Here is a 20410-nt window from a genome sequence, read left to right on the forward strand (position 1 = left end):
TGCTCTTGTCTTTACTTGCCTTGGCTTTCTCCTTCTTTAGCTGCCAACAAAATTTCTTCACATGTCCCTTTTGACCACAATGATGACACTCAATATTCTTATACTTTCCTCGAGACTTGCTTCTACTTTGATCTCTACTTTTAGGACCTCGACTTTTGCTTCTCCCCATAGACTCAGAAACAAGAACATCTGAATGTGTAGTCGATATACCTTGTGACTTTCTTCTCATCTCTTCATTCAAAATACTGCTCTTGGCAAGATCCATAGAGATTACACCATCAGGAGCAGAATTGGACAATGACATTCTGAGAATTTCCCACGAGTCTGGTAAGGAGCCAAGAAGTAACAATCCTTGAACCTCTTCATCAAACTTGATACCCATGGAAGATAACTGATTCATAATTCCTTGGAAATTATTCAAGTGATCTGTCATTGATATCCCATCTGTATACTTCAAAGCCAACAACTGCTTGATCAAAAACATCTTGTTATTCCCAATTTTTCGAGCATACAATTGTTCAAGCTTAATCCAAAGAGTCCGACATGTGTCTCTCCAATAATATGGTTCAACACATTATCATCAACTCACTGCCTAATATATCCACAGACTTGTCTATGCAACAAAGTCCAATCATCATCAGATTTATCATTAGGCTTCTCTGTACCAAAAATTGGTTGATGAAAATTCTTGACATAAAGCAAATCTTCCATTTTTGACTTCAACAAATCATAATTAGGACCATTAAGAGTGATCATCCTACTAGTATTAGTATTAGCTTTCATTGTTCATAAAATCACAAGCCCAAAAAAATACCAACAAGCTCTAATGCCAGTATGAAAGAGCCTAGTAGCGGAAATGACACAAATGTCCAACACAAGAACAATATAGAAGCACTTACAACACAATATGACAGCAACTATAACAAGCAAATATAGCAAGTAAAGCAATAATAAGAACACACCGAGATTTTAACGTGGAAAACCCCCTCAATGTGAGAGGTAAAAACCACGAGTCGTCCAGACCAATGAAATAGCTCCACTATAATCAAATGAGGTACAAGAGAGTCTCAAAAAAAGCACAAAAAAAGTGCATATAACCAGCCAAAACATTAAAGCACCAAAGCTTACAAATTAGAAGCAAGAAGATGAAATATACCCAAAAAAATAGAGCTGCTATCGAAGTCAATTTCTCCCTCTGCCGACCTCCAATTAAAATCTTCATAGTTCAGAATGAAGAACAAGATGTGAAGAATCTACAGTCCAAATTTCACGTTGATCCAACGGTGAAAGAATGAGAAACTGCCGTTCCAAAATTGCTGCTCTGTGTAAAAATGGGAAACCTAATTTCTCTCACTGCAAATTTTCAATCAACATCTCCACCGACCAGAATGAAGAACAAGATGATAGGAACACACAGTTTAAATTTCAAGCCGATCTAACGGTGAACAACTGAGAAACTGCCATTTGAAATTTACTACTTTGGGCAAAAACAGAAATTCTATTTTTCCCTTCTCTTTCTCTCTTTGGTGGCTACTCTCTTTCTCTCAAATGACTTCCAAAATCTGAATTAGGGTTGTGACACTAGGGTGCAAGAATACACCCCAAAATGTTGGGCTTGGACCTCACAAAGGCGAGGAAAAAAAAACCCCAAAGTTACAATTAAAATAAGGGGAATGCTAGGGGGACAATGACTTTGTTGAACAATATGAACAACTACCAATCAAATAAAAACACACTACACCTCCAAATTAACCCTCTAAATTTAATATTAAAATAACCATCCGTACACTAGTAAAATAAACATCCGATATATCTATTATTTACATTGTTTAATATTTTCATTGTTTACCTATACTTTTCCTTAAAATAATATAAATGGTGTTCTTTGTCAATTGCAATCAATGGTGACAGCATTCAATTTTTGTATACGTACATTTTCCCTCCAATTATAACATCCTTGGTTGTTAGTGTTTTCAGAAACATAAAATTAAATAAATAACGACTATGTTATATGTACACTAAAATTATCTATCAAAGTCAGTCACAAATATAAAATATATATTTAAATATAGATATATATTAAAAATAAATTAAATCACACGTGTACTTATACATAAATATATCGATAGCTAATTTTGGTGTACGAATAAATTTTTGAATAACTAATCCATCTATTTCTATTTCTATAATTCTATCCATGTACAATCCAGAAATGGGAGCTTCTCTTTCTCTTTTTGCCGCGTATAACTGTATCCAAGTTTGAAACCTATGACTTGGAATCAAGACCTGAGACGCGCCTTGCTTCCACTTCAAACGGATCCATCCTCGTCTAATCACCTGTACAAGTTTGACTATGTTGGTAAACCATCTAGCAAGGTTGAGATCTGCAGTGTGCGTTACTTAATTATTATTATTGTATGCTGTGCTTTTATATGAATCATTCAACGTAGCAATTCACGTGATATATAGTGAAGATCAAATAGTAGTGCTGCTATCGATCTCATTTAATTTTATTACTTGACAAGTTCTAACATGATTCATTTTATTTCCGGAGAATAATTACTGTTGTTTTGGCGAACAAATAAATTATAAGATTACCTTGATTTGTTAACATCTTAAAATAAGCAGAATAATGGAAATTAAACTGGATGTTTCATAAATAGTAAGGATACATATATTGTAAATAAGACGGTTGATTGTAGTTAGTGAGACGTTAAAGTGAAAGAAGAGGAGGGATTTATATTATATGATATGATAATGAGAGTGACATAAACATTTGATTTTGTTGGAAGGTGTGACTTTAATTTGTTATATGGTATTTGCTAATTATGAAATAAAATGAAGAGAGATTGACGGTAAGAGAATTGGTGGTGAGAATTGTGAATGGCGCCTCACTGTCTCTTAACAATAATATTTCTAAAAGTGGCGCTATTTTGAGGAGAAGGGATAATGTATCATTGAAACAACTTTCTTGTCTGTAATAACTTTTCATTCAATCTGTTCAAGCTTCAACAGGTAATCAATTAGATGATCTGCATATTATGATTCCTTCTTCATCTGTTTTCTTATATGCGTGGATGCATGCAGGCAGGGCAGTTAGGATCAGGTATATCTGCCCTGAATGATATGAGTGCTTGAATCATTCTTCCCTCCAATTTACATACATTCATCTCCCGAAAAGAAACCAAGCACAAGCGGCACCATGTCTGGACCCAACTCCCCCCGGACGAGTAATTAACAACAAACCTTACTTGCTTTCATTTATTTCATGTATTTTTGTGATTTATTTGATCCCGTGTATGGTAGACTCTATGAGGAAGAAAGCCATGAATGCATCAAACGGGCTGAGGAATTCTCTGACGAAAAAGGGCAGGCGGAGCAGCAAGGTTATGTCCATTGAAATTGAGGACGTCCACGATGAGGAGGAGATGAAACATGTCGACGAGTTCCGCCAAGCTCTTATCTTGGATGAACTACTTCCTGCAAAGCACGATGATTATCACATGATGCTTAGGTTTTTTCCCTTTTCTTTTTCTTCTTCCTCTGAATCAAATCTTGCAACGTTACGTTTCTTATTACACTAAATGTTTTTTTCATTTAGATTCCTCAAGGCGAGGAAATTTGATATCGAGAAAACAAAGCTAATGTGGTCTAACATGCTCAAGTGGAGGAAGGAATTTGGTTCAGACACTATTGTAGAGGTATTGTTTTGAATTCCTTAGGTATGGCATGTTGTTATGATTAATTATTAGTTTGAGTTAGGGTGTGTTGTTGTATAGGAGTTTGAATTCAAGGAAATCAATGAAGTGATTAAGTATTATCCGCATGGACACCATGGAGTGGACAAAGATGGACGTCCTGTGTATATAGAAAGATTGGGACAAGTGGATGCCACCAAGCTGATGCAAGTCACAACCATGGATCGTTACATCAAGTACCATGTCCAAGAGTTTGAGAAGACTTTTGATATCAAGTTTCCAGCTTGCTCCATTGCTGCAAGGAAGCAAATCGACCAAAGTACAACAATCCTTGATGTCCAAGGAGTGGTATGCATGCTGAGATCAATACTCATCCTTAAAAACTTCAATAGTAAAAAGATGGCTAAAATTCTCTTGTTGTATGTGTACTGCAGGGTCTTAAAAACTTCAACAAGAATGCTAGGGAACTTGTCACTCGCCTTCAGCAGATTGACGGTGACAACTATCCAGAGGTATTTTCTTCTTCTTTTTCTTTCCATAACGGTTATAATCGTGAAAAAAGATAAAGAAAAAGAAATGTTTTTGTTGTGGATTGCCGAGTAATGTCATGAAATTGGTTGCTTCACTGCAGACCTTGAATCGCATGTTCATCATCAATGCAGGTTCCGGGTTTAGAATTTTGTGGAACACTGTAAAATCCTTCCTTGACCCTAAGACTACAGCGAAAATCCATGTGAGCATACAGAACTTTATCTTAAATCCTCTTGTATTTCTCATGAAAAATAGGTAGAACCAGGTAACTGAAACTTGTAATTCATCTGCAGGTTCTTGGTAACAAGTATGATACTAAATTGCTTGAAATAATCGATGCAAAGTAAGTTCATGAATAGATTCAGTATTATTGTTGTAACAACTAACAAGAAGGTTCTTAGTTATGACAAATTTTTTTTTTTTTTTTACTTTGCCAGTCAATTGCCTGAGTTTTTAGGAGGCAGTTGTACCTGTCCTGGAGTTGAAGGAGGTTGTATGCGTTCTGATAAGGGTCCATGGAAGGATCCAGAAATAATGAAGGTGGGCTTAACATACAATTACCTCTTTATTCCTTCTTTAGCATCTCCATTATGATTTTAGCCTTTTAGGCTACAATAATGTCTTACATGTTTATGTCTTCTAAACTACTTGAATTGTAGATGGTTCAAAATGGTGATCACAAATGTTCGAAAGGGAAAGGGTCTCAAGCTGAGGAGGAGAAACATGTGGAGGTAAGATAGCTTATCATTCTGTTAATTAAGTTTGATGATTTCCGTTATTGGTGAGGTTTTGAAGTGATTAGTGAGCATTATTGTTAGGAATCCAAGCCTATGTCCAGGTTGGGAAGTCTCAGCAAACAAGCCTCTTCACTTAGTGATAAGGTATGTTGATATCATTCTCATGATAAGTGTTTTCTGTCATTACTCAAATTTTTTCGAACTAATTTCTATTTCCATGATTAGGGAAACAAGAGTTTCAAGGGGGAAGCGGCTCTCACCAAACAAGTTTCTTCACTTAGTGATAAGGTATGTTAATGAATATCAGAGTTCATCCAAACTTAACTATTCAATCAAAACTAAAATAGAACATTATGTCAGAGTCAGACGATCATACATGTGTCTATCATCATCATCATCATCATCATCATCTGCTGTTGCCTTATTTCTAACACAGGCCGCAGCGAATAAAAAGGTCCAAGAGAGCCAGGCTGCTCAAGCAAAAACGACACAGCAGGCTCTTGTGGTTGCGGTTAAAACCAAGAAGCATGAGGACATTATCCCCGTGATTGACAAAACAGTGACAAAAAAGATTGACAAAGTTGACAAAACTACAGCATCTAAAGGTACATATTAGTAGATCAAATCAACAGTAATGGTCTTGTTTTATTTGTGTTGTATAAATGTATGTGAGTGGAAAAGGTTTATAGTACTAGATGTGTCAATGCCAAAATGAAAAAAAAAATGTGAAAGAAAGAAAGAATGCACTTCCGAATAGTAATTACGCGTTCAACTGGTATCTAGATGAAGGAGGAGAATGCGCCCCTGGTGCCATGGATGTTGATATGAGCAAGATTCACGGAAAAGAAAATTCCAAGGTTTTGAATGGCCTGATGGCCTTTGTAATGGGAATCTTCACCATGGCCAGGGTGACACAAAACATGCCAAAGCAACTCACTGCCTCTGCTTCTTGTTCTTCTAAGACTACTACTACTACTCATGCCAACAACACCATCATTTCTTCATCACAAAAAATCCAATCTTCTACTACTCATGAATTTAATGGGAAAACCCATATCCCTCATTCTTCTTCTCCTTCTCATAATGATAATGATCATGATCATCATGATCGTGATGTATGTAATGTTGGGGTGGTCCCGTCTCTTGATGAGAAGGTCCCCTCTGACGATTTGCCTGATCCCCCAACTGCCCTCTCTACTGCAGAGTTCACCACTGTGATGAAGCGGATGGCTGAGTTGGAAGAGAGAATGCACAACATGAACCAAAAGTCTGCTGCCTTGCCCCCTGAGAAGGAGCAGTTGCTCAACTCCGCTATCTCCCGCGCCGACAACCTTGAGAAACAACTCATGGAAACCAAGAAGGTACTCACTGCTCACCATTCGTTTAACATAATCCGTGCATCTTCACTTCTCTCTTTTTGCTGTCTCATCCATCTTCTTTAATCTTTCAGCAATTGGAGGATTCACTCAGCAAGCAAGAGGAGCTCTCTGCTTACATTGAGAAGAAGAAGAGAAAGAAGAAGAAGATGGTATGTTCACCTACTTTATGTGCATGCATTCATGCATGCTGGCTATTATGTTGATCAAAACTTGCTTTCTTTCTTTATCTATTAATTCTGTAATGCAGATATTCTTTTGAGCGGAAGAGGAGAAAATCATGAGGATCGGATGATGTTTCTGTCTGTCTCTCTCTCTCTCTCACTCTCAGTCATCAGTAGAACTTCACAGATGCCATGTTACATAAATGATGTTGAACATGTGAACCACAAAATGTACAAAACAAGAAAGTGGATATGCTCAATATATGAATTATGCAAATATAACCAGTACTCTTGGCCTCTGATAGGATAGGACTTGCTCTCTATGTACATATATATGGGGCGTTAGTTTGCATGCACCCCCTGTTTTATCCGTACAGGAATCAGTATCTAGTGCAAATAAAATTATAGAGTATGTGTAAGTAAGTTTTTATGAGAATCCAACACCCAAAGGAGCTATATTGCTACTTCTTTTGTTGGTGCATCCTCTTCTCTTTATTTTCCTCAGACGAAACAATCAACCTTACCAAAGTTTTATTAACTGCTTCGCTATTTATAAAGCTAAAATTATTAATTATTTAACTCCTATCCAGTTATTAATGGCTTAAGCTCGGGTAATAATGATGATCAAGTTAACCAAAGATTTATACCATGAAATGTGTGACTTCTCGGAGTAAATCCCATAGTAGTCTCCGAAATTGACGCCGTGTACATTCCAATTGTATCAATTATGTCTTGAGATTGAAAAAATTGCACCATAGTAGTTCCTGACCTGTTTTTCATTAACGATGCGCTGACGTGACTTGATGACGTGGACATTTGGTGATACGTGTCACCTCATGATTTGGCCACGTGTAATGGTATGATGACGTGTCGGTCAATGACTCGTGGCATGCTGACGTGGATGAATATGCCACGTGTCACAATACTATTTTGACATGTGTTAGATTAGGTCACGTGTCGCAATACTATTGTCCACGTGTCATCCATTATGTCATCGTTACATGTGCACCAAATTGGTCCCTTACTTTACATCAAATGACTTATTTTAGTCCCTGAAATTGAATGTCGTGCACTAAATTAGTCCATTCATCAGTTTTTTCTCATTTTTTTTATAAATTTAAAATTCTCAATATTTTTTTATACACTAATTTTAATTATATTTTTTATTATACATATTTTATAATAAAATTTTTAATTAATAATGTTAACTTGTATCATTAGAGTACATGTTAACTAAAACCAAAATTTTATTATTGCCTCTTGTGTTTATTTGTATCTGTTTTAATATTGTTCAAGTCATGGTTACAATAAGTACTTATATTGATTAATAGTGTAATATCTGAAAAAGTCGCCTAACTAAAGTTATAGATAAAATGAATTATTATAATCAACAGTATAATGGATGGGAATAATGAATTTATATTAGTTAATAAGTGTCTTATCAAGTACTCCTAAAATATTTATTAAAGTGTTAAATATTAAAAAAATTGTATTAAAGAATATTATTATACTCTTAACTTATACTCTTTATTAAATCAATATCAATATGTCACATAATTCTTTTAATAAAATATTGTAAAAAAATTGTATAATTAAACTAATATTTTGAAAATATTTTATAAAAATATTTGTATTTAAATAACTTGTAAAAAGATAAAATTAAAATTAGTGTATTCAAATATATAATGAGAATTTTAAATTTATAAAAAAATGAGAAAAAACTGATGAATGGACTAATTTAGTGCACGACATTCAATTTCAGGGACTAAAATGAGTCATTTGATGGAAAGTACGGGACCAATTTGGTGCACATGTAACGATGACATAATGGATGATACGTGGACAAATAGCATTGCGACACATGGCATAATCCGACACGTGGCAAAATAGTATTGTGACACGTGACAAAATAGTATTGTGACACGTGGCATATTCATCCACGTCAGCATGCCACGTGTCGTTGACCAACACGTCATCATACCATTACACGTGGCCAAATCATGAGGTAATACGTGTCACCAAATGTCCACATCATCAAGCCACGTCAGCGTGTCGTTAACGAAAAACGGGTCAAAAATTACTATAATGCAATTTTTCCAATTTAAAAAACGTAATTGGTGCAATTAAAATTTTATAGACAATTTTAATGCACGACGTCAATCTCAATGACCTCTATAAGAATTTACTCGACTTCTCGTTTACCTAACAAACAATTTCGATGTGCGTACTAATAAGAAGTTTGCACTTTGCAGTGCAAAATCAATTGAATTGCAGTTTGTAAGTATGTTCAATGGTAAATTTCAGCTACCATAGATATCTAACATTCTATTGAATGTGCGATGAAAATAGGCAGGTGGTGGAATGGAACATGGGCAAGTCTTATATGTGAGACTTGACCATATAATAGCATATATATTCGAGATATATATTCTAGTAATCTTACATATCCAAAAGACCAAAACATTGTATCCAATAAATAAAAATACATAATTAATACACTTACACTTATAAAAAAGTGTGAATTACTCTCTTTAAGTTAATTGACACAATTAATTTTTTTTATAATTATATTTTTTCATTTAATTATATCCTATAAAATACAGATACTTTATAGAGTTGTTATGTTCGTGTGTAGGACACATTTTAGACACAATATTCATCGACACTCGTCCGACACGCATGCTTGTTGTATCCAACAATGTCTTAATAAAAAAATAAAAATTCTTTGCCGAACACGTTTGAACACACTTAAATATCATCACGTGTCAGTATATCCAGTCTTATTTTTAATATATATTCTTGAAATAAATTTAGATATAGTATATATTATTATTTATTAAAATAAAAAAAATATTTTAAATTTTGATATAATTAAAATAAGACATTAAAAATAATTAAAAAATTAATTTATATTTTATATGTATAAAAATAAAAACATCCAAAATTATTAGTTTGTGACCTATAAATTAAAAAGAATTACAAAAATTAGGAACAGAAAAGTTAAGAACAAATCAGAATAAAAATTAGAACAAAAAATAATGAATTCAAGAATTCTAAAATTAAAAATAAAATAATAAACTTAGAATAAATTTTACATTTTAAATTAGAATAAACAAAAAAAAGAAACAAAATCAGAACAAACTCTAAAATCCAATAAGAACGAAATCAAAGTAAAACAAGAACAAAGACATACACAATAAATTAGAATTTAGGGTTTAATTACTCTAAACTAACTAGTGAGTGAGTTATTCGGAGATAATAGTGGCGTAGAAGACTTTTCTAACATAATGGCAGGGGCAGTGACCAACCGACTGCATTAGGATTTTTTTTAAAATAAATTGCAAAAAAATAATAGGGAGAGGAAAGAGGACAACCTACCTGGAGAAAGAAAGGAGAGAGTTCCGGCAACACAGGGAGCAGCAGCAGCGGCGACAATGGCAGGAGCAACAAAAACAACGACGACAAAGCGACCAACGAACGCGAAGCAAAGAGTCCATGCGATCTTTGAAGTCTATTGGTGGCACTGGCGTGGCAAAGGGGGATGCCGAAGGTAGTTTGGGGGAGAGAGATGTAGAGAGAAAGAGTAAATCTTTCAAAATGAGAGGAGAGGGCTCGCGATTTTAATTTAGGGCAAATTTACCGTCAAATTTATCGGTGGTAATGATCACGCCAATTTTTTTCCTCCAAATATTATTGGCAAATTTATTGTCGAAAAATTGAATTTAATAGTAACTTTTTTTTCCGACGAATTTATTGTCAAATCCATCCGTAAATCCACCACTAAAGTCCGACAGTAAATTTGATGGTATTCAACTTCTTCTTGTAGTGGCCGATATGTATTTTCAATAATATTAGTATAACTGAATGATATTAAAAAAATGTAAATTGTTGAATATATATATATATATATATATATAGCAACAAAAATTACCTAACTAATAAATATAATTATACAAAAAGTGAAAAAACTAACTAATACAATCACACAATCACCTAATAAATATGTTTAGTAAACTAAAAAATAAAAATAAAAATTATGGTCATTAACTAAATTCTTTAAATAGTTGTGAAAAAATTAACAAAAATGGAGAGGAAGAAAGAGAAAGAAATATGCGATTATCATCCGAGAGGAAATAAAAAAAATGTGTGAAGTAAATGTTAATTTATATAGTAAATATAAGAAATGAGCATGAAAAAAGAATAAATTTTAATTCAATTTATATCTATTTAAAAAATATAAACATTAATATTAAAAGTATAAAGTAGATAAAAAGTTATGTCATTTAGAGATAAAATTTTACGTGTTAAATAGAAAAAATCAAATGTCTAATAATGGCTGTGATTTCTCTTTTAATATAAATAGATTGCACGTGTGAATTGCTTCAGTTTAGTAGAAATTAAGCCAAGATACCAAAGTTGAGTGACGGTACCACGTTACCTATTTATTTAGGTGGGTACTCCCATGAAGATATTATAATTGTCTTCATGTGATGATTTTTCTTTTTGACCCTTAGATGATGGATTGTAGGGTTAGATTTTGATATGTTATAAAAGTGTTGTTTTTATTTGAAGTATGGCCAAATTAATAAATCACACTTTTATACAAAGCATCTTCATAAAAAGATGTTTTTTGCATCTTCATTTGAGTAGCTCCCATTTATTTATGCTGTAAAATGCTTGTCTAGTTTACCGGTAGTAGATGTACTCAAGTAGTTAAGTGTAAAGCACAAAGTAAAACACATAAGCTTAAATTTACAAAGAACCAATTACCATTTTATAATGCCATAGTTTATGATATTGTCATGGTGGGGAACTGCCAGCCAAGAACATGTAGGTGCTTAAAAGTAAAGCAGACATAACACCTTGAGAGAATTTATTCGAATTATGCTGCATGGAATTCATATGTAATAATCCTTATTATTCTTTCATAGCTCTGAGGCTAGTTTGCCAGGTGCCACACACAGCTTAATATTATCTCTTACTCTATGCTACTAAAAGAAGCATAGCCCTCATTTTTTAGCAGCATATATATAAAAGCAAATACTGGTAAACCAGAAGACAACAAATTTGGTTTAAGAAACCTGGAGAGGAGTAGGTGTTATCCAAACATACCTGTTCCTTCATATAATTACATCACAAAATTAATTATGTAACATTCCCTTTAATTTGTTATTTTACTATAGACCTTGTCATCACGCGTATATAAAGTTACACAAGCTTAAATACAAGTTGTTAGGTTTTGAAGTCAAAAAGTTATTCCATTTAATTAACTAACCAGAAATCAAGAGCAAGCAACGTCTTAATAGTGATCAAGAAAAGGAGCATATATAAAGAGTACAAACGTGTAAAAACTGTTATAATAATCTATAATTCATCCACCGCATGTTAAATTTATTCTGTCGTATTTTAATATAACCTGTGCATGCCTTTCTCCAATAGAAAAATATGTAAAAAAGATATGAATCAAAAAGAGAGATATGCAAGAAGAGCTTTGAAATATTCAACATTAATCTAAAGCAACGGTTAATCCTAGCTTTTGTGTCAATTCTCACATTGAATACACAATTTTCGGTAGGAAACTTAGCTCAATAATATGAAGACCGACAATGAAGTCAACATAAGCAGGTGTAGACTCCCTCAATAAGGCAAAGAACATAAACATTTATAGTAATTAAAAGAAATGCAGAAAAGAAAAACACATGCATGCCTAGCAAAAGAAAATAAAGTACATGTGAAAAAGTGTAATTAGGCCAAATCATTGTTTTGTCTAATGAAAAGCAGACCATAGTGCTTAAGAAGTTAATGCAAGAAAGGAATTGATGCGGGTCTTAATAAATAAAAACACCCAATGATAATACATAGCTTTCAATGCAAGAATACTGTAGGAACCAGGGTCCAATAATGTCTTCTAATAATTAGTTAAGCTTAAGCTTAAACACTTTTGCTTTATACCATGCTAAAAAGCCTCAAGCTATTTTTATGTTGATAATACTACAGAGAATTTATTTTGTCCAGTAGCAAGAGGCAAGACTTAACAACTCCAATACTCCTTTTTTTTAATGGATTTGAAAGCTAGTTAGCTACCAACTCCAAGCTTTTTTTTTTTACCATTGCACCTTTTTCTTACTCTTCTCCTGTTATGCAATTATTTTCTGCCAGGTTCTTCCTATAAATACCATGTTCTTATCACAATGTGCATCCAATCAAGTTTGAAGACGTTTTATTTTTTTTTTCTTTCTAGATACTCACTCTATACTTTGTGTCCTGTTTAGTGATCTTGATGAGAGGAACAAGTATGGCCAATTCTGTGAACTTTCTTCTGCTTCTTTCTCTACTAGCCTTTGCACCCTTCTGCCATTGTGACAAGAAAGTAGGCGGTTACCTCTACCCGCAATATTATGACAAGTCTTGCCCCAGAGCTCAAGAGATTGTCAAGTCCATTGTGGCCAAAGCTGTCGCGAAAGAAACACGCATGGCTGCTTCCCTGCTGAGATTGCATTTTCATGACTGCTTTGTCAAGGTCTCTGCACATAACATGACAGAAAGCCAACAACAACTTAGTGATTGAAACGAAAATGGAAAATTTTTCTAAGTGTCGTCATAAATGTGTTATAGAATTTATATTGTTCTAGTGAATGACTTAGTTGCAATTTCAGGGCTGTGATGGATCGGTGTTGCTAGATAGCAGTGGAACCATTATCAGCGAGAAGAGGTCAAATCCCAACCGTAATTCGGCTCGAGGATTTGAAGTTATTGATGAAATCAAATCAGCACTAGAGAAGGAATGCCCTGAGATTGTGTCCTGTGCTGACATTCTAGCCATAGCTGCCAGAGATTCAACTGTTCTTGTTAGTATTTTATTTATTTTTTGGCACTCCCTATATCCATATCTTAATCTAGGATGATTTTAAAGACTTGATTTTACCATACCCTTTTATGTGCAGACTGGTGGACCAAGCTGGGAAGTGCCTCTAGGCAGAAGGGATTCTCTTGATGCAAGTATAAGTGGTTCTAACTACAACATTCCTGCCCCCAACAACACATTTCAAACCATCCTAACTAAATTCAAGCTTAAAGGCCTTGATATTGTTGATCTAGTTGCTTTATCTGGTAAGCCTCTATTCTTGTTTTTTGTGTGTCCATAACATGATTGGTTTATGCTTAAAGCCTCTATTCTCATGCATGCACCAAATTACTACATTTAAGTATCACTCCCATTTAGTTCATTTGGTGGTATTTCATAGCTGCACCAGTGCTCTTGGGTATAAACAGTTGTGTAATTTTTATAGGTAGCCATACTATAGGAGACTCAAGGTGCACCAGCTTCAGGCAAAGACTCTACAACCAAACTGGCAACGGCAAAGCAGACTTCACTCTTGACCAATACTATGCTGCTCAATTGCGCACTCATTGCCCAAGATCCGGCGGAGACCAGAATCTGTTTGTGCTAGACTTTGTCAGCCCAGCAAAATTTGATAACAGCTACTACAAGAACTTACTGACCAAGAGGGGTTTGTTAAGCTCTGATGAAATTCTCTTGACACAGAATACAGTGTCTGCAGGTTTAGTGAAGAAGTATGCTGAAAGTAATGATCTTTTCTTTGAACAATTTGCCAAGTCCATGGTTAAGATGGGGAACATTACTCCCTTAACAGGCTCAAGGGGTGAGATCAGAAAGAACTGCAGAAGGGTTAATGCTTAATCAAGTCACAAAATTGTCATGTTGGCAGATCTCATGATTGTACCTATGTTTTAATTTATTGTTCCTTGTTTATCAACATTTAATTCTTCTACATGATGAGTTTTGGCCGTGTGTCATGAACATTAAGTGGGGTGTTTTATAGCATTGTTAATTTGTTATTTTTATGTTTGGTGAAATGAGTATTCCAATAACTTAATAAAGAAATATTATATCCACACTCAGCTTCTTTATATATGAACATTAACTCTCTCTTTATCCTTCATGATTTAATGAGTGAATATTACACAAAAATTCTTGCTGTTTCATACAAGTCAGTATAACAGATGAGAAATGAGAGAAATCATAACTTGCATTAAATTAATGCAGAAGTTGACATGTATAAATGCATTAATAGCGGGAAAGTTGGTTAATGGAGAGTAAGGACTAACTTATCCCATACTAATTCTGAACTAATCAACTCTAACAATTCTAACAGAATTCTAACTTACTAAATGAGTCATACAAATGTGTAATAGTCCGAGACTCAGATCGTTAAAACTTTAAAGTTGCAATAAATCTTGACCTTTTGCATAAAAAATGGATTTCCTTTTGAGAGATAGATGACTCATTAATGTTCAATGGCAAATGAAATGTACCTGCTAGATCCTGAAAATGTTTCCATGCCTTGGATGAAGGTTTGTGCTTACTCTTCAACATTGTGCTGATTGTCAATCTGTAATATAAAATGCAGCAATCAAAGTGAGCTTCCTAAATCCTTTACACCAATGCATAAATGTATTTTATATATCAAACTTCAAATAGAAGCATCGGTGAACGAATCAGCATACCAACTGCCAAAATGTCCATGGAAGATTCAATTGCTGGAGTAACATACTTGAACTCCGGCACATCATTAGTTCGAAGTCTATGTTCAAATTCGACCGACATTCCTATAATTTTTATTTTCTTGAGAGAAGTGAGAGTCTTGAGTCCTTCTGGAATCGTTCTCAGCTTCTCACAGCCATCAATAAGCATGTGCTCAAGCCTAGGAAGTGCTCTTTCCTCAACAGTCCATTCTTCCAATTCTTTCAACTGAATAAGCCGCAAAATATTCAATTGCGAAAACCCTTCAGCATTGAAGCTCAGTTCCTGCACATTGTATGCACCTTTGCCCAATATGAGCATCTTGAGTTTAGGCAACCGCTCGAGTTTGGCAATTGACTCCTTCTGCAGGTGGGAGTTATGCAGAGTTAGTTTCAAAAGATTTGGAGGGAATTCATGTGGATCGGGCAGCTTCCTGATCTTTCCAATCAAAGAGAGCTTCTCAAGATGAATGCACTGAGACAGCTGCCTAAACATTGGAAATTCATCCTCTTCGGATTGAAGTGAAAGAGTTAGCGAATGAAGGTTGCGAAAACCTTGCACGGTGGAAAGCACAGAATTCACCATTTTTCCTGATAATTCATATATCCCCAGCTGCCTGAGATTGCTCATTTTGGCTAGAGCGCCGTCTTCTATCCACTTACCAGCATCAATGTAGGGTAGGCTTTGCAGATTTGTTAATGTATCCAATCTTAAATGTCCACTGTCTGGAGAGTCAAATGGAGTATACAGCAGCAAATGTCTCAAGTTCACCATCTTCCAAATTATATTTGGTATTCTCTTGAGAAAACAGCAATACCTCAAATCAAGTGTCTGCAGGTTTTTCAAGTTTCCAAGGGAAGGTGGCAGTTTTCCTTCTAGATTAGTCTTTCTCAATCCTAGGTACCTTAGCTGAACCAGGTCCCCTATTGTGCTTGGCAGGCTAACAACCCGAACACCGTCTAATTCCAGCACCCTGAGTAGCTTGAATTTCCTGTAGATGAAATTCAATTTCTGTTCTTGGAGGAAATTCCAGTGGAACCAGATTCTCCCCACTATATCATTATACTCTCTGTTGAAGAACAGCAGGGACCGCGAATGATGAGCACCGTGTTTTAAGAAGTCATACCGGTCGTCACAAGAATGTATAGAAAGGCGCCGGGATCTGGTTGGCTGCTGAGAGTGAGATTGAGAAGTGGTGGACGAGGGTGCCATGTTGCCATGAAATATTTTGAGAAAATATTCCTCTTTTCCTTTGGAGAGTGAAAGGTCTCTGAGAAGATCATGGATGCGAATTGTTTTAACTCTGCCTAAGGAGCTCACTGCTCCCACTTGAATCATGCACCTTCCAATCAACTCATTCAAGTATCTGTGAGCAACACCTTCCGGCGTCTCTTGGCCTTCCTGCGGTAGAAAGCCTTCGGCAACCCACAATCTGAGCAGTTTCTTTGTCTGAATGTTGAGACCCTCCGGGAAAAGGCCTAAATAGAGAAAGCAGGACTTCAAATGGGAGGGTAAATCATTGTAGCTGAGTTCCAGAATCCTTGCTATCCTCTCCTGCTCTTGCAGCAAGTGCCAGCTGATATTCCTCAGCACTTGATCCCACTCCACACTTGACTTGTGCTTCCTTGACAGCAATCCTCCAATCACAACCAGAGCCAAGGGCAGACCCTCACACTTCACCACAATCTCCCTTGCAAGGCTCTCCAACTCCGGAGGGATGAAGACCTTGTTGCATAGCAAACTGTAGCTCTCATCTTCTGTCAGTGTCCTCAGATGATGAGGACTGCTAGTCGCATCGGCATGCAAAGCAACTTCCCATTTCCGAGTTGTCAGCAATATCTTACTCCCCATCTTCCTCCTTGGAAATGCAGACTTCAAGCCGTCCCAAACCTCCATTCCCCAAATGTCATCAAGAACCACCATGTACCTCTTCTCATCCAACACACTGTGAAGCTTGTTCACCAATTCTTCCTCCGGCAACCTCTCCAACCTGTCAGCCTCATCTCTGCTTGAAGCATCCACATCCCTCAGAATCGCTTGCAGAACATCCCTTCTTCTGTACTCCTTCGACACATACACCCATGCTTTGCACTCAAAGTGGTTCACCACGCTTCTGTGATTGTAAAGCTTCTTGGCTAAGGTGGTTTTTCCCAAACCCCCCATGCCAACTATGGAAACTACATGGTTCCTTGGCTCCACGGCAAGAAGCTGAGACAGCAGCAGCTCAATGTCATCTTCAAGTTCAATAACATACTCTTCTTCCGAGTAAGGCGATGGCTGCCTCCAGTGCCTCAAACTCTCAATACTAGTGAGGTTAATATCCTCGCGCGATTCGCCTCGGACGCCATAAGCTTCGCGCCTGGCGGAGACGTCCTTGATCTTGGACATGATCCTGTCAATTCTCCTTGCAAGCTTGTACATGTGGAGGGGTCTTAGAAGCTTGTCCAGATGGCGGGTGTGCATGGCTGCCTTGTACATGTAGGTGTCAATGAGCTCCTCGGCTTCGAAGGCCAAGTCCCTGATTTCAGAGACCCAGATGCGAACACGCTCGTTGCTTTGCTTAGCGTCTGCGTCCTTGAGGAAGCCCTGCATCCATGCCAGTTCGTTCTTGAGCTTCCCTACTTGCTCCCTCACCCCCTCTGGGCATTCCACCTCTGAAACTGCCTCCGCTGCTTGCTGGACCAGCAGTTCTGCTAGCTTTTCAACTACAATTGTAACCGCAACCTCCGCCATACCTAATCCAAGATGAGGGATGAGGATGGAGCTTGTGCTTGTGGAACTATGGGAAGCTTCCTCCAATCAATACTTGGTTGATGTTTCTGTTTGACCAAACCTTTCTTTTTTGTAACTACTTGGTATCTTCATTTCCCGTAATATACTTGCAAATCAAGTATGAACAGTTTGGTTTGAGTTGAATTGCTCTTACTTCACATTAATTTACCCCGTTTTGGTGTTTGGATAAGGAGACTGACTTTGAGGGGTTAGGTAGGCCCAGTATCTACGACTTTCGAATGCAATAGATTTTGCCAGTACTAAAGTTGTAGCAATGCGTAAACTACTGCTTTACTAAATTTATCATTGTAGAATCAAAGATAAATTAATACAAGCCTAGATTTCTATATTCATCTCTCTTTGACTTATAAGAGTTTAAATTCTTTTACATCCCGTATTTTTCTTTGTTTTATTCTCATTTGTACTTAATTGACTCCATCCTTAAGCAGGCATGGATACATAGAAATTATTACATTATAAATTATAAAAATAGCTGTGTAACAGGCCAGAACCATATGTAACAGGCTAGAACCATATGAACAGTCTTGGCACTCAATTTTATTTGTATTCATTCTAACTTTCTAAGTTTATAACAGAAGATTTTAATGATTATTCTTTTCGTTTTAATAACTAACGGTTATAATATCAGTTCTATTCATAAAAGATATTTATTTTTATATTTTAAGAAAAATATTCATAGAATAAATTTTATAAATTCTATTTCATGTGTTTAATATTCTATATTCAAAGTAGACATTTTAGTCCCTAACAAAATTTAATTACACAATTAGTTTCCAACTTTTCTGACGTCCGTCACTTTAGTCCTTTTTGTCACCTCTCCATCACAAACTAACAGAACAATCTGACGTGTCACGTGAAGTTGGTGACTCAGCCGTTAAGTGCAACGTGAGATTAGGATAAATAGGTTCCATTCTGAATGATGCTAAACGCCACGTTTTGGGACTAGGGCATGATGTTGTGTTGTCGTTTCATTAGCTGAGTAGATGTAAAGGTCCTTTTTTGTCTTCCCTCCCCCAAAACGAATTTACANGAAAAAGCCATCACCACATCAACTGCTAATCCTCAGATGACCTCCACTGACATTGTTGAATTAAGGCTTTGTACGAGACGGAGTTATTGTAAAAGAAGGTTCTGTCGGTTTATCGGTCGCCACTGGTCGAAGTTAGTATATCTCTTCTCTATTATGATGTGGATGGTATAGTTGTTCATTGTTGCACTTGTTCGAAGGTGTGTACCTCATGTAGCTGTTTATAGTAGTAGAAATTAGTTGCTGAAAAAAGTGTTTTTAGGTTTTCATTACTATGAAAATTAGTTCCTCATAAATTGTGTAATGCATGCATATATGAGCTTAACATTACAAAGATTCAATAGTTTGTGGTAAATACACTTTATGCATGGATTAATATGGTTATCATAAATAAAAAAATCAAAGTTTGAGCAGTTAGTGTTTAGTATGTAATTGATCTGTATAAGTTTGTATTTTGACTTTGACATTTTATTTTATATTTATGAATGTCAGATGACTGATTGGATTATCCCTGTCTTTTAATATGGGGAGAGTTTTGTCAAAGATAACAGGAGTGAACTTCTTTACATTAATGGGAATGTAAAGAGATTTTTTCCGTTAGATCTTAACCTAGTGAATTATTTTGATTTGAAGAAAATATTTAAAGAGCTTGGCTACCATACATACAAGAAGATGTATTGGTATGATCCAACAATTCCTAGTTATGAAGCAGGCCTACATCCTATATATGGAGACAAAGAAATTAGAGAGATGTGTGACAAGAAGAAGGAGGATAGAAAGATAGATGAATTGTGCCTGTTCTTTGATCATTCAATTATAAAAGATGCTAATTTTGAGGAAGAAGATGACATGAATTTGGGTCAGGGAGATGCTGTTAAAGATAACATGAATCAGGAAGACAATGATAAGGACAATGAAGCTGATGTCTTTTCTAATGAACCAATTTCTGACAATGATAGCTATGAAAGTGCTGAAGACGAGGCGTATAAACCCCCACCTTCAGGCTTTGAGGATGACACCGATGATAGCTATGATAGCTATGAAGATGAAAGACTCATGAAGAAAACAAAGAGAAAAAGTGGCAAAATAGATAAGAAAGGTAAGAAAAAAAGCTGTTGAAAAAAAAGGATAATATAAGAAACAAAGTTGGGCTTAAACACTTTGGTGATGTTCAACTCCATTTGAACATGGAGTTTGCCACACTTGATCAATTCAACCATGCCTTAAAGGATTATACTATTGCTGAAGGGGGGAGAATTTTTTATGTCAAAAATGATAAGAGAAGAGTTAGATTTAAGTGTGCAAGTGGAAAAAATAAAGGCTATGATTGTAAAGGCAAAGTTTAAGGCTAAGTGTAAGACTAAAAGGATAAGAACAGGTGAGAACTGATAAAAAATTGTTCCAGTAATATGACCGTTTAAGGATAAGAACAGGTGAGAACCGGTAGAAAATCGGTTCAACTGACCCGTTCTAGAGAAAATTCCAAAATTGTTAAAAATGTGACTTGAACTTAGATCCTCCTTATTATTGCATGCTCTT

General features: G+C 35.7%; 3 protein-coding genes across 5 annotated transcripts; 2 read left to right on the forward strand and 1 right to left on the reverse strand.

Annotated features, from left to right (window-relative positions):
- LOC107640152 (phosphatidylinositol/phosphatidylcholine transfer protein SFH12-like) lies at nt 2944–7010 on the forward strand. 3 transcript variants are annotated; one of them, XM_021123038.1, is made up of 16 exons: nt 2944–3015; nt 3088–3230; nt 3307–3514; nt 3602–3701; nt 3780–4046; nt 4133–4210; nt 4330–4431; nt 4523–4572; nt 4667–4769; nt 4889–4960; nt 5048–5110; nt 5192–5254; nt 5403–5571; nt 5750–6327; nt 6417–6494; nt 6593–7010. In XM_021123038.1, exons 2-16 carry the CDS (start codon nt 3203–3205, stop codon nt 6602–6604), a joined length of 1971 nt encoding a protein of 656 aa, XP_020978697.1. In that variant the 5' UTR covers nt 2944–3015; nt 3088–3202; the 3' UTR covers nt 6605–7010. The 3 variants fall into 3 exon arrangements, with proteins under 3 accessions (XP_020978697.1, XP_020978699.1, XP_020978698.1); XM_021123040.1 differs by having other exon boundaries at nt 6170–6327; XM_021123039.1 differs by lacking the exon at nt 5192–5254.
- LOC107642912 (peroxidase 72) lies at nt 12364–14423 on the forward strand. Its single transcript, XM_016346418.2, has 4 exons — nt 12364–13026; nt 13163–13354; nt 13451–13616; nt 13796–14423. The coding sequence occupies exons 1-4, from the start codon at nt 12787–12789 to the stop codon at nt 14206–14208; spliced, it is 1011 nt and encodes a 336-aa protein (XP_016201904.1). The 5' UTR covers nt 12364–12786; the 3' UTR covers nt 14209–14423.
- On the reverse strand, nt 14456–18065 carry LOC107642910 (disease resistance RPP8-like protein 3). Its single transcript, XM_021123037.1, has one exon. It carries the CDS (start codon nt 17782–17784, stop codon nt 14995–14997), a length of 2790 nt encoding a protein of 929 aa, XP_020978696.1. The 5' UTR covers nt 17785–18065; the 3' UTR covers nt 14456–14994.

Source organism: Arachis ipaensis, chromosome B05 (assembly GCF_000816755.2).
Source record: "Arachis ipaensis cultivar K30076 chromosome B05, Araip1.1, whole genome shotgun sequence".
In the NCBI taxonomy this organism is placed as follows: Eukaryota; Viridiplantae; Streptophyta; class Magnoliopsida; order Fabales; family Fabaceae; genus Arachis; species Arachis ipaensis.

What these genes read in the sequence shown, in the direction of transcription:
- LOC107640152 (XM_021123038.1), top strand. Translation starts at nt 3,203, where the DNA reads ATGTCTGGACCCAACTCCCCCCGGACGA. An exon ending in ACCCAACTCCCCCCGGACGA is followed by an intron (nt 3,231 to 3,306) that starts GTAATTAACAAC and finishes CGTGTATGGTAG; the next exon opens with ACTCTATGAGGAAGAAAGCC. An exon ending in AGACTACAGCGAAAATCCAT is followed by an intron (nt 4,432 to 4,522) that starts GTGAGCATACAG and finishes ATTCATCTGCAG; the next exon opens with GTTCTTGGTAACAAGTATGA.
- LOC107642912 (XM_016346418.2), top strand. Translation starts at nt 12,787, where the DNA reads ATGAGAGGAACAAGTATGGCCAATTCTGTGAACTTTCTTCTGCTTCTT. An exon ending in TTCATGACTGCTTTGTCAAG is followed by an intron (nt 13,027 to 13,162) that starts GTCTCTGCACAT and finishes TTGCAATTTCAG; the next exon opens with GGCTGTGATGGATCGGTGTT. An exon ending in CCAGAGATTCAACTGTTCTT is followed by an intron (nt 13,355 to 13,450) that starts GTTAGTATTTTA and finishes TTTTATGTGCAG; the next exon opens with ACTGGTGGACCAAGCTGGGA.
- LOC107642910 (XM_021123037.1), bottom strand. Translation starts at nt 17,784, where the DNA reads ATGGCGGAGGTTGCGGTTACAATTGTAGTTGAAAAGCTAGCAGAACTG.